Consider the following 14924-nt stretch of genomic DNA (forward strand, 5'->3'; position numbering starts at 1 on the left):
TTTATTTTGAAATAACACACTTTATACTACTTCTAGCAATGTTGAAGAAAATAGAGGGGCTGATTGTATATAATTTGGGGTAAAACGACCATTTGACCTTCCTTTCTAGATAACTTGCATTTCCAATTATTTGTTTCTCCTTGACTGACAAAGTAATACTAATTGGTAAATGTAGATTTTGTTCTGATATAGGTATTTTTTTATGTGTTACAAAACAACTAGTTGAAGAAGGGAAAAATTCACTTAGTTACTAGATTCACATAGTATAAAATATGAACACATTTTAATGGAAGTGACTATGTTTTAAAAATTTAATTGTATTACCTTCTTGTTATCTTGCTAACCTAACAAGTTCAAGAAAAGAGTAAGAAGCAAAAAGCTGTCTTTCTTTACTAATGGTTATTTTCTTGGCTGGTACCTCCATCTCTGATTCCTCAGTCCTATCAGTCATAATTGAAATGAATGGAGCATCTTCTGAATCCACCCATTACGGTCAGAAGGCAGAGGGAACTGTGTTGACCTGTGCAAACACTTGAAGAGAAGGCATTAACTGTATTGATGACTATCACAAACATGCTGTGAAACATGCCATAGTGATGAGGACTGGCTTTACCTCCTTTACCATCAGCTGCTTACTCGAGAGTCAGAAATGAGAGTTTCCCAGGACTGCAAATTCTAGATACACTTCTAATCTCTTCTGGCTACAATTTCTCATGGCTTCAGAAGGTGCACCTAAAGCAGTTACACCAAGGATTGGGGTAACGTTGATGAGATTTTTAAGGATGATACAAATAACTTGGTCTACATTGGTTTGTCCTCCAAAAATACACTGTGTCTTAAAAACTCAATGTCTACTTAAGCCCATTTGTTAGATAAAATGAACTTGGTAGACAAATTAATAAGAAATTGATTCAGAAGTCAACACATCCCCAAATTTCTCTGGATTTTTCTGAAACATTAATTCATATCTATATATGGATATACATATATAACTTATATGTATATATGTTTGTATATATTTATGTACATACACATATGCACACACATATATTTTCTTGTTGCTCTTGAAAGTTCTAAAAATCAGCTCTTTCCTTTGAATACTTTTTCTTATTTTTTGAGTTTATAATCCAGTTTCCAGTTTTGTTTAAAATCTATTGAAAGAATTCAAAGTCTAGTGCTATATTATCCAGAGCAAAAGGGAAAATGCTTCTCTTAATTTGCTACTTTTTAAACCTCAGGGTTGTGTTGGGAATGTGTGTTTTTAAAATTGTGCCCAGATCCTTCAAAGCTCAGCTTTACGTGACTATCAACTAACCAAACATGTCATAATCAATGGCTCTCTGATACTTTGCCTTGGAAAAATACAAAGCTTAAAATAGACAAGTAAGATTACAAACAATACCAATTCCTCACATTTGTATCATGTTTACAGTGTGAAAAGATCTCTCACATTCATTCTATCATTTTGTTTCTCACAACCATCCTGGGGAGAAGGCAGAATGGGTATTAATTCCTCCTTATAGATAAGAAGGTGAAGACACACATATCCACCTCTGCTGGAAAGATGGAAGGCAAGAGTTTCCACTGGGGTTTCTGAAGCCAACTCCAGCTGCCTCTTATTTTGCATTGGGCTGCTTATGCTTGCCCAATATACACAAAATACTTTCTTTAACAGGAAACACAAATGTTTACATTTTTACTGCAGCTGAGGGCAGTGATGAGTTCTGGGCAGACATTGTCTGATTTGCCTCAAATTCTCTAGCACAGCCAGTGGATCACATGACACACTATTTCGATTCTTAGTACATTCTGAAGAAATTAAGAAATATATTTTCAAAGTCCTTTATAATAGTGCTGCTTTGACTGAGATGAAAAACCCCGGTTATCTTGGGTAGATCCACAGCAAGAAGGTATTTATCAGTTCCATGGGTTCTACGAAGTGATAGTTACGGGTGGTTATTTGAGGATGAGCAAGAATAGGAAAAAACATGGAAAAACTGTTGCAGTCCTGCCAATTTCTAGGACATCTTCTTAGATGCACAGATCCAGTTAAACAGCTTATGTCAAATACATTCAGAGCAAAGCATACACCAAAGAATTTCAGATTCCTTGCAGTATCTACCTCCAAAATGTGTGCTAAAATATGTGCTATAGCTAAGAATAAGTAAGGATACTGGGAGAGTCATTTAGTTAGTTGAACGCATGAAAAAATTTTACCTGTTGGAGTCAAAGCCATATTTTAGTATGGCTTATAAAGATAAACTTGCTGTGCTTATAAAACGTATGTATTGAGTACAAACTCACTTGTTTTGACTTTTAACTCTATGTTCTCCTGTTTCGCTAAATATGTTTCTGAAGGGAATTTGAAAGTCATTTACTTTTAAAAATCCAGAGACCGAGAAATGTAAGATTCCATTTTTAAAAAGTCTTATATTAATTTATCATGATCTGAGAGAATTTCCATAGTTGAAGAGATGAGGCCATGCCGGCAGAGATAGTTTGATTTTGTAATAGCCGATATTAACAAATATACTTGACTCTCCTTTGGGCTGTAAATATCCTGCCTTGTATGTTAAAGTCATTCAGGCACAGACTGTCACTTCTGAACATTTTAGGGTTACATAAATGCCTATCACTGCCCACCAAGAGTCCTGTTAAAACAAACAAACAAACAAACAAACAAATAAATAAAAATCTGACACCTTCTTATTCTAAACAACATAATCTGGAAAATGCAGATGACAAACCATCCCGAGTATCACGGTGTTAAACCTCTTCCAAGGCTTGACCTTTTGTGTTGGGTGTATTTCAATCTCTAATATTCAGATATGTGAGTCACTGTTTACCAGGCACTGAGGATGACAGAGGAGCTAAATAGCCTTACAGAACAATTTCCCTCTACCCTGAAATTCAGATTTCAAATATCACTGTACGCTGGAAGTTTCATCATTAGTACACACCACCTTTTGAGTAAATTCAAAAATAAGGTGATGAACTTCAAAAACATATGGACTCAATTTCATTGAATTTATTACTCTCATGATTCTGTCAGATATTCTTTGTCTGGTTTGAAACCAATAGAAGAGCGGGATAATACAAGCCGTGATATTATTTAGAGATCTAACTGTAATTTTCAAGAATCTCTGGAATTTATCAGAGATTTTTTTAACAGTGATTTTTTTAAAGTTCTTTATTTAAGTCATCGATGAAGTACCTTCATTCTGATAAATTCTTTTTTAAATCAAGGTAAAATTTATGTACAAATCTTAGCTGTATAATTTACACACTTGTGTAACTAACACTCAATCCTGATACCCACAGAACACTTTCATCACCCTGAGAAAGTTCCTTTAACCTCTTCTAGTGAATTCCACCCTGTACAGGCACCCATTGTTCAGATTTCAATCACCATAGATTAATTTTGCCGGTTTGTGAACTTCATATAAATGGACTCATACAGTATGCATTCTCTGAGATTTATTGTTGTTTGTATTGTTAGTCCATTTTTTATTGCATAAAATTCCATTGTATGATTATACCACGATTTATTTATTCAGTTCCATTTTTGATGCACATTTGGACTATTTCTAATGTTGAGCAATCATAAGAAATACTGTTATGACTACTCCTATATAAGACATTTGATGGACATAGCACTAATTTACCAGGAATATATACTTATACCCATAGAACATGCTGGGTCATAGGGGAGCTTAAGTTTAACTTTAGTTGATACTAACCAGTAGTTTTCCAGATGAGTTGTAATGACTTATACTCCCACCAGCAATGCCTGATACTTCCAGTTGCTTCACATCCTCACTGACACTTAAATTATCAGTCCTTTCAATTTTAGCCCTTCTGGTGTGGATATAGTGGTATCTCATTGTGTTTTTAATTTGCAATTCTTTGATAAGTAATGATAATGAGCATAATTGTATGTACTTATTACCCACTTGTGTATTTTCTTTTATGAGGTATCTGATCAAATTGGGCTGATTTTCTTTTTATTAGTGACTTGCCGGAGCTCTTTATGCAATCTGGGAACAAGCCCTTGGACGGATATTTGTAGCATAAATATTTTCTGTCAGTCTATGGCTTGCCTTTTCTTAATGGTATCTTTGGGAGAGTCGAAGTTTTGAATTTTGCTTTTGTCCACTTTACCAGTTTTTTCTTTTATAGGTAATACTTTATGTGTCTTCTTTAAGAAATATTTGCCTGCCCCCAAGATTAGAGTGATATTCTCCTGGGTTTTTCTCTAGAAACTTATAGCTTTAGGTTTTGTGTTAAGCCTGTGGTCAACCCTGAATTAATTTTTATATATGTTACAGGTAGTGAACAAGGTTCTTTTTCATACATTTAATAAGTGTTGTTCCATTGCCATTTGTGGACTTTCCTTTCCCCAATTAGCTGTTTTGGCGCTTTTGTAGAAAATCAAATGGCCATCTAGGTATGGGACTTTTTCTAGGATCACTATTCTATTTTATTGATCTATTTGCCTTGCCCTATGTCAATACATATTGACTTGATTACTGTAGCTTTGTCCCAAGTTGTGTAATAAGGAAGTACAAGTCCTCCAACTTTCTTAGTCTGTTTCAAAATTGCTTTGGCTATTTTAGATTCTTACATTTCTATGTAGATTTCAGGATCAACTTTTCTTTAAACTTCTACAAAGAACCCTATTACAATTTTTGATAAGATTAAGTATATTAACCAGTTTTGGAAGAACTGACCACCTAGCAATATTGAATCTTTCAATCTACTAACATATTATAACTCTCCATTTATATAGGTCTTTAAAATTTTTCTCAACAGTATTCTGTGGTTTTCAGTATCAAAGTTTCACATGCATTTAATTCATATATTCCCAAATATTATATTATTTTATGCTATTATAAATAATATTGTTTTTAAAATGTCATTTTAAATTGTTTGCTGCTGGCATACAGAAATACAATTGATCCTACAATCCTGATGAACTCATTATCAGTTCTAGTAGCTTTTTACAGATTCTTTCCTTTAAGATTTTCTATGTAGATGCTCATGTTTTTGCAAATGAAGACAGTTTTATTTATCTTTATCCAATCTGTTCTTTATTTTTTCATTACCTTATTGTACTGGCCAGAACATCAAATGCAATGTCGAATAGAAGTAGTCAGAGTAATATCCTAATCTCAGCATGAAAGTGTTCCATATTTTACCATGAAGTGTTGTTAACTCTACACACCTTTACCAGGTTGAGAGAGGTCTTCTATTCGTAGTTGGCTGAGTTTTTTAAATTAATGTCTTTTGAATTCTGTCAAATGTTTTTTTGCATCTATTGAGATGCTAATGAGGATCTTTCTCCTTTTTTTCTCTTAATATGGTAAATTATCTTAAATTATTTTTGAATATTAAACCAACTCAGGTCATGATATGTACTCTTTTGCTATGTTGCTGGGTTGGACTTGCCAGTATTTTAAGGAATTTTCCATCTAGGTTCATGACAGATATGGATGTGTAATTTTCTTTACTTGCAAAGTCTGTCAGGTTTTGTCAGGGGTATACTGACAATTTTCCTTCTTCTTCTATGTCTTGAAATAATTTGTGTAAGACTGGCTTGATTTCTTCCTGAAAAGTTTGGGAGAATTTACCATCTCTCAGTTGAACTGAGAATTGAAGGGAGAATTAAGAATTGAAGCCATCTAAGCCTGGAGTTTCTTTATGAGAAGAGTTTAAACTACAAATTCAATGTTTAAAAACAGGTATATGGATATTCAGATTACAATTTTTTTTCTTGGGTCTGTTCTGATAATTTATGTCTTTCAAAGAATTTGGTAATTTCATCTAAATATCAAATTTATTGGCCTAAATTATGCATAATATTCCTTATCCTTTTGCTCTAAAAGATCTATAGTGATATCTCCTCTTTCATTTATAATTCATGGAGATTTTTCTCTTTCTGATCCTGCCAGTAATTTTATTATTTTTTCAGAAAACCAACTGTTGTCTTCATTAATTTTTATTATTGCTTATCTTTATTTTATTCCACTAATTTCTGCTTTTATATTTATTACCTCCTTCTGTAAACTTATTTTTATTTAATTTTCTTAACTTCTAGTTTATAAGGTGGAAATATAGATAACTGATTTATACCTTTGTTCTTTTCTAATATAAGCATTTAAAGCTATAAAATTTCATTTAAGCATTGCTTTAGCTGTAGCCCACAAATATTCTTATGCTGTGTTTTCATGATCACTCAATTTAAAATATTTTAAAATTTCTTCTTAAACTGAGAAAAGTCATTTTATGTCTTCATGCTTCTGTTATTTATCTCTAATATGAGGGGTTGTTCTTAAAGATCTTGAAGGTCTCTTTAGATTTACCATTTTTTGGTTAGTGATTGGTTGACTATATAAAATTATAATTTTTAATAGGCCATAGCATGCAGTTGGTCTTTAAAATTGGATAGATTTTAACATTTGGTCTTTTTTTTTTAGCACAAAAAGTATTAAAACATTTTTTTAAAACTATTTTAAATATGAAAATAGTTGAATTTGGAAGATGCTACTCAGTAACTTCCTCTGGGTCTATGAAATGAAATTTCGAAGTGAAACTATACATCAATATCCATTGACAATGGGAGACAGAAACAAGAGTCATCCAAATATACTAACATAGTTGGTCTTTATATCTTCAGAACGGGTATAAAATCAATAATGAAACCTTAAAAATAAAGAATACAGAGAAATCAAATAATCTGAAAATACAGAAATAAAAGAAGAGCTTCTCTAAGAGAGACTGTGGTATAATAAAGAATACATCTGATCTTTGTCCTTGGTTCCTGGCATAGAGCATCAAAAACCCATGGAATTTATCTGAGTGATAAGGAGACTCTTTGTCACACTAACTATGTGACTCATGGCAGACCTCCCTACATAGCTTCAAGATGGTAGCTGGTCACCAGAAAGACCAACCATATGATTAGAGGGTTGTAACTTTGGGCTAGCCTGATCTCCTGGGAGGGGAGGGGTGATGGAGATTGAGTTCAGTCCCATGGCCAATGATTTAATCAGTCATGCTTATGTAATGAAACTCTCATAAAAACTCTGGACACCAGAGCTCAGTGGCACTTCCTGGTTGGCAAACACATTGATGTGCCAGGAAGGTGACACATCCTGAATCTATGGGGAGAGAGCATGGAAGCTCCATGTATGAGACCCTTCCAGATCTTGTCCTATGCACTTCTTCATTTGGCTGTTCCTGAGTTGCATTCTTTAAAATAAAACTATAATTGTAAGTACAGTGCTCTTTTGAGTTCTTTGAGTCATTCTAGCAAATTATCAAACATGAGGAGGGTCAGGGGAACCCCTGAATTTGTAACCAATGATCAGAAGTGCTGGTATCCTGGAGCCCTACTTGGGGCTGGTATCTGAAGTGAAGCCAGTCTCGTGGAAGATTGAGCCCTTGAACTGTGGGATCTGATGCTAACTCTGGGTGGTTAGCATTACAACTGCATTGTAGTAACTCAGGTGGAAACAGAAACAGAGCAGGGACACTATAGAGAAAAAAATGTATACTTATGGTAGAGACCATGGCCATTCCCCATATCCAGACTCACTTTTTCACATAATAACAGATTGTTAGTTAGGTAAGTGTCCACCCAGCTAAAAACTATATTTCTCAGCCTCCTTTACAACTATTGATAGATGACTAAATTCTAACCGACAAGATGTATGCAGAAGTGTTGTTTATCCTCCCCTTCCCCTTTTTATAATGAAAGCTATCTGCTGTCTCTGCTCTAGCATTTTGCCTCTTAGCAGCAGATAATTCTAATTTGTTTCTCTCTTTCTGGAGAGCGGCATCTGAGATCTGAGACTTGACTCTCTCTAAAACATGTCTTATACTACGTAGGATCATTTAATCCATTTACCTGAAAGATTAATAAGTTCTGCCTAAAGTCCCAAGAATTTGTTGTGACCAGTTGATAACGGTAAGTCACAAGCCCTGGATTCTGTACAGAAAAGGTGTATGTCAATATGCACAGTCACTGTTTCCAAAAACATTTGCACAAAGGGTCAAAAGAAGCACCTGTAGGAAAAACTCCTCCATCAGGGCCATGGTCCACCGGTAGTGCAGCTGCCAGGACTTGGCTGGGTGGCTGATGTCTGCTGCATGGAGAATCAGGGACATGGTTTTGGCTCTGTCAATCCTGCCAAACCAAGGACATGCTCAAATTATCAGAACAAAGTAACCAATTACAGCCTTTTCGGAGTCTAAGTCCACGGAACTTTAACACGACAAACGAAAATAACCTACCCTTCAGGCTGCTGCAAACTGTTTCTTATATTTTTAATTTGCTGGAAGTGCCCCGACATGTCTGTTGACAAAACCATTTCAATCACTAGGTTCCGAAGATCCCTGTGGAGTCATTAAAAGGAGAAAGGTTCATTCGGCCCTTTATTGTTCTCAAGCGGTACATTTCTCTAAATATCTCTCATCACCTTTTCTTTTTCTAAATGGATATGAGTACAAAAGGCGTTACTTTTTAAATGTAAAAGAGCTCCCAGAAGTTTGACATTATTTCACCCTTTAACTCTTTGGGCTTTAGGAAGTTGCCAGGAGAGTGATCTGTGAATGATGCCATTTACCATCTCCCCTTACAGAACGGGATGCTTTCCCCGCCACACCCACAACCCACCCTCAATCATAATTCCTAAATATTGGGGTTTTTTATCTGAAAGGATCCTAGCCAATTTTAAAGAAAAACTATTCCAAATGCAGAATTTGCTGCTAATAAAAGCACTTGTTGCTTCAGTGTGTTTTCAGCCAGGCAGTGTTCTAGGTGCTTTTATATGAGACAGCATGATCATTTGCCGCTAGAGGAGCTTGAGTTGTTTGTCCAGTCACATGGCTAGTTCACAGCAGAGACAAGATCCAACCCCAAGCCTTCTCACTCCCAAAGCTGACACGCAGACCACTCCACTGTGCCAAGCTTCCATCTCAGGAGCCCCAGCAAACCCAAGACATTAGAGTGAGTGGGGATTCTCTGTTTAAGCTTTTGGGACCCTGATCCTACATGTCATAGACAGAGCCATTCATACTATTGAACTGTTAACCAAGATGCTGTAAATCTGGTGAACACATCATAGAGCCTGTGCATGAATAACTCATTCTCACACTAGGCAGGAGATAAGTCACCCTGGCAAAGGCTTGCACACTCTACAATTCATTGCTTGCTCAGTACAGGTAGGTAAAAAAGTCACTTAACACTAGAAATCATTCTATTTTCATTCTGTGGCGTGGCCAGTAGAGTAAGCTAAATTAAAAGTGTGTGGTAAACTTGAATTATGACCTTGTGTCAAAGATATTTTACCTAAAGATGGCCTGATCAAATGATTTGTTTTTAAAACAACCACATATCAGAGGTTCTTGCTGAAATTTATGAGTGCTGAAAATTGGATTTTTAGATGGGGGCTGTGAGAAATCAATATGCTGATTATTGTTCATGATATTGGATAGCTTGCTTAGAATACTTTTAGCCAAATATTAAGGAAATGGAAGCTATTAAAGAGAATTAATAAAATTGTTCTCAATTACAATTTTTCTCTGACATAGAGAGACACATATTACAATAGCAACTGATCCAAAATATTTGGTCTCAAAAGTTCTATGAAATCTATAAAATTTAATAAACACATTGTGCTTTTCAGATAAGTGATCAGTAAATGCTAGATATTATCTATAATCAACTAATAATATATCAATAAACTAGGCAAAATAGTGCACAAAGGGAATGTTACTTTATTCATGAATTTCTCTTGCCAAAACATTTTAATTATTGCATTTATGGCTAATAAGGTACTTTAAGAAATAAACAGATATGCAAACAGAAAACCTAGAATTCTTTGAAAAAACTATCTGTATTTTAATTCTTGGTAAAACATCATCAAGTTTATACTAGCAAATAGATCTTTTGCAGCTTTTTGAAAACAGTGTTCGATCTATTAAATCCTACAGTCTACATAATATTATAGTGTTTGCTAAAACAACTCTATAAAAACATTCAATTAGGATAACTCTCAGAAGTTACGGTATAGAAACTTACAAAACATTACAGGAACAAATTATTAGAATGAAATATTAAAGATTTTAAAGAACAAAGTGTAATGGGAAAAAAATCACACTGAAATAGCAGTGGAATCAACTTTGAGAAAAGGTTAATTAAAAGGAATAACAATAAAAATTATTGTTATAAATGTTACCTCTGGGGATGAGAATCACTGATGAAGACATAAATTAATACTCTAGATGTAATCAATCACTCAGTCTCTGGGACCTGAGGAGGTCCCTCCAGACGCGTGCCCCTGCCTCTACCTTTGCCCTGCTCTTCTCCACATAGACCCACGGCGATCAATTTTAAATCCCTTTACATTTAGATTCTGGCCTTCCTAGGCTGGAAACTCTCTTGGGCTATTATCTCCTGCAGAATAAAATGAAAGGCCTGAACCAGGTTCCCAAAACAAGCGCCTCCTTTCTCCCACCCGAGAGCTTTTCCTACAGTGGTGAAAAGTGAGCCCATATTGTTTCACAGTTGCACAGTGGCCTTGAAAAACTAGGAAGCTTGAAAAACCACAAGAAATGAGGGTTTGTTTTAAACTCTAAATTAACTTTTTATTTTTATTTGTTTTAAGGCCATTCTTGATCCCAAATTGCTTCTTTTCTTTGAACATTTCTTTTTACCTTGATTTAAAAAAAAAAAACAAACTTTGATCTTTGCCTTTGAATGGAAATATTTTCAGCCCATTAACTGACTTTTAACAAGAACATACTTACACTAAAATATTTCTATATTTATCTGAAATTCATGTTTAACTGGACATCTTGTATTTTTATTTGCTAAATCTGGTAACCCTATAATCAAATGAAGGGGATGACGATGACCATCGAAGCATCAAGAATTAGAGGAAAGGTCATGCTGAGTGGTGGGGGTGCATCTTGTTATTTTTCCCTATATGGCAACATGCATCACCATTCCATGTAATTTTTTTTAAGCAGACAGACACATTGGAGAAACATGTAAGATTTCCCTCTGTACCTGGGTCATTTTAGTATATTATATTTGTAATGTTTTTTCCCCAAATAGCGAATTCTTTGTTTATTAGAAAAGCTTAACTCCACATATAGAAAAGTTATTTATGATGGAATCAGTATGACACTAAAATTTTGAACTTCTGTGGGAGCACATATTGGTACATTTGAGCAAAGCTCCATTCCAGAGAGTATGTAAGTATGTTTCTCAAGGTAATTGTTGTGTGGTGTGTGTTCTTATGGATTGGCTATGGTGCATAAACATGTTGAATTGGCCTGGAGATAGTTCCACTCTATCTAACAGAGCCTGGCCCCTGAACAAAGTCTAGGTACTAATCCTTCTCAGAGTCATCCAGTCAAGGGGAACTGAGTCTGTAGTGTGAGCAAGGGATTGACTTTCGTCTGTTTTCTTCACTTTAAATCATATAATTTAAGTTTTCCCTGAGATTAAAATTTCCTCTAGGTTTCCTCTGAACTCACCTCCAGTCATCTTTGGATAAATTTATCAAGACATTCATTTCTTCTTCTTGCATAAGTCGATAAGCCGCACTCACATGGTGATTCTCAAGGACAGAGCGATCGTTATACAAAATGGCAACATCTGACCTAAGAATTAAAAACAAAATGTCCAGTAGAGGATTTCTTTAGACTATATGAGTCTCTAATAAAAATATTCAAGTCACAAGACATCTCCTCAGTAAAAGTACTATAAGTGAACACCTAAACTTATGGAAGTACTTAGTTTCCTTCTTTTTACTGTATGATCATTTTTAAAAGATAGACTTTATTTTTAGAGCAGTTTTAGGTTCACAGCAAAATTGAGCAAAAGTTACAGAGATTTGCCATATACCCCCTTGGCCCCACACATGCATAGCCTCCCCCATTATCAACATGCCCACCACAGTGGTACATTTGTTACAATTGATGGATCTACATTGAACATCATTATTGCCCAGAGTTCGTGGCTTACATTAGGGTTCATTCTTGATGGTATACATTCTATGGGTTTAGGCAAATGTATAATGATATGTATCTACCATTATAGTATCATACAGAGTATTTTTGCTACCCTAGAAATCCTCTGTGTTCTGCCAATTCTTCCCTCCCACTCCGTTAATCCCTGGTAACCAATGATCTTTTTATTATCTCCATAGTTTTGCCTTTTCTAGAATGTCATATAGTTGGAATCGTATAGTATGTAGCCTTTTCAGACTGGCTTCTTACACTTAGTAATATGCATACAAGGTTCTTCCATGTCTTTTTATGGCTTGATAGCTCGATTCTTTTGAGCTCTGAATAATATTCCATTGTCTGGATGTATCACAGTTTATTTATCCATTCACCACTGAATGACATCTTGGTTGCTTCTAAGTTTTGGCAATTGTAAATAAAGCTGCTGTAAACATCCATGTGCAGCTTTTTGGGTGGACATAAGTTTTCAACTTCTTTGGGTAAATACCAAGGAGTGTGATTGCTGGATCATATGGTAAGAGTATGTTTAGTTTTATAAGGAACTACCCAACTGTCTCCCAAAGTAGCTATAATATTTTGCATTCCCACCAGCAATGCATGAGAGTTCCTGTTGTTCCATATCCTCAGTAGCATTTGGTGTTGTCAGTGTTCCAGTTTTTAGTGGCCGTTCTAATAGATGTGAGTGATATTTCTTTATTTAATTTGCATTTGCCTGATGAAATATAATGTTGAGCATCTTTTCATATGCTAATTTGCCACGTGTATAGCTTCTTGGTGAGGCATCTGTTAAGTTCCATTTTTTACTCAGGTTGTTTGTTTTCTTATTGTTGAGTTTTAAAAGTTCTTTGTATATTTTGCACAAGTATTTTTCATATGTATATTTTGCACAAGTATTTTTCATATGTATCTTTTGCAAATATTTTCTCCCACTCTGTAACTAGTCTTCTAATTCTTTTGATATTGCCTTTCACAAAGCATAAATTTTTAATTTTAATGAAGTTCTGTTTACCAATTATTCCTTTCATGAATTGTGCCTGGTGTTGTACCTAAAAAGTCACTGCAATACCCAAGATATTCTAGCTATGTTATCTTCTAGGAGTTCTATAGTTTTGCACTTTACATTTAGGTCTATTATCAATTTCAGTTAATTTTTGTGAAGAGTTTAAGGTCTGCATCTAGATTCACTTTTTGGCATGTGGATGCCCAATTGTTCCAGCACCATTTGTTGAAAAGATTATCGTTGCTCCATTGTGTTGCCTTTGCTCCTTTGTCAAATGAGTTGACCCTATTTATGTAAGTGTGTTTCTGGGCTCTCTGTTCTATTCCCTTGGCCTATTTCTCTACTCTTTTGCCAATACCACATTGGCTTGATTACTGTAACTTGATAGCAAGTCTTGCAGTTGGATAGTGTCAATTCTCCAAATTCATTCACCTTCCATATTGAGTTGGCTGTTCTGGGTCTTTTGCTTCTCCATATAAACTTTAAATCTGTTTATCAGTATCCACAAATTAACTTTCTGGGAGTTTTATTGGGACTGCATTGAATCTACAGATCAAGTTGAGAAGAACTGACATCTTGACAATATCAAGTCCTCTTATCCATGAACATGGAATATCTCTCCATTTATTTAGTTGTTCTCTGAATTCGTTTATCAGAGTCTTGTAGTTTTCCTCAAATACATCTTATACATATTCTGTTAGATTTATACCTAAGTATTTCAATATTTTTGATGCTAATGTAAATGATATTGTGATTTTTTGTTGTTGTTCTTGTTGTTTGTTTGGGGTTTTTTTGAGGAAGATTAGCCCTGAGCTAACATCTGCTGCCAATCCTCCTTTTTTTGCTAAGGAAGACTGTCCCTGAGCTAACATCCATGCCCATCTTCCTCCATTTTATGTGGGACCCCTGTCACAGCATGGCATGACAAGTGGTGCATAGGTCTGTACCCGGGATTTAAACCAAGAAATTCCAGGCCGTCAAAGTGGAACATGAGAACTTAACTGCTGTGCCACCAGGCTGGCCCCATGATATTGTGATTTTAATTTCAAATTCCACTTGTTCATTGTTTGTATATAGGAAAGTGACTGGCATTTGTATATTAACCTTGTATTCTGCAAACTTGCTGTCATGTCATCTGCAAACAAAGACAGTTTTATGTCTTTCATCCCAATCTGTATACCTTTTGTTTATTTTTCTTGTCTTATTGCATTAGTTAGGACTTCTAGTATGATGTTGAAAAGCAGTAGTGAGAGGGGACATCCTTTCCTTATGCCTGATCTTAGCAGGAAGCTTCAAGTTTCTCCCTATTGAGTATGATGTTAGCTGTAGGTTTTTGCAGATATTGTTGAAAGATCCTCAACCTTTTCCAGGTAGAGGCAGTTCCCCTTTATTCCTAATTTACTGAGTAATTTTTATCACGAATGCATGTTGGATTTTGTCAAATGCTTTTTCTGCAGCTTGATATGATCATGTGATTTTTCTTCTTTAGCCTGTTGACATGTTGGATTACCTTAACTGATTTTTGAATGTTGAGGCTGGGGATACATCCCACTTGGTAGTGGTGCTTAGTTTCCTTTTAATTCTTATAGTTTAAATGTGTTTATGCTCTTTCCTTTCAATTTGCAATCCAGATACCTATCAGATAATCTAGATACGCCAAAGAGAGAAAAAAAATTACCTAACATTCTCATTCAATCTGTGAATGAATCAATTCCTTTGTATCCAGTCCAGATAGTTGATTACTACCTCTGGCCCCTTGAACTAAAATTACTTGGGGTAGAGGGCAGAGGTGATAATGAAAATCATTTGGTCAATTTATGATTCTAGTTTTTTCTCTTTTTGTAATATTGTGATTCAATTTGAATATTATATGTCTTCTATCATT

At 35.0% G+C, this 14924-nt stretch overlaps 1 protein-coding gene across 10 annotated transcripts in view; it reads right to left on the reverse strand.

Annotated features, from left to right (window-relative positions):
* Positions 1–14924, reverse strand: part of PDE1A (phosphodiesterase 1A) — a 342210-nt gene that overhangs the window by 46643 nt on the left and 280643 nt on the right. For all 10 annotated transcript variants that reach the window (XM_044768609.2, XM_070508214.1, XM_044768610.2 and 7 more), the window contains 3 exons: positions 11548–11673; positions 8296–8397; positions 8068–8188 (listed from right to left, as the gene is read on the reverse strand). In XM_044768609.2, the coding sequence (XP_044624544.2) occupies positions 8068–8188; positions 8296–8397; positions 11548–11673 (349 nt within the window). The remainder of the gene's footprint in view (positions 1–8067; positions 8189–8295; positions 8398–11547; positions 11674–14924) is intronic.

This window comes from Equus asinus, chromosome 4 (assembly GCF_041296235.1).
Source record: "Equus asinus isolate D_3611 breed Donkey chromosome 4, EquAss-T2T_v2, whole genome shotgun sequence".
NCBI lineage: Eukaryota > Metazoa > Chordata > Mammalia > Perissodactyla > Equidae > Equus > Equus asinus.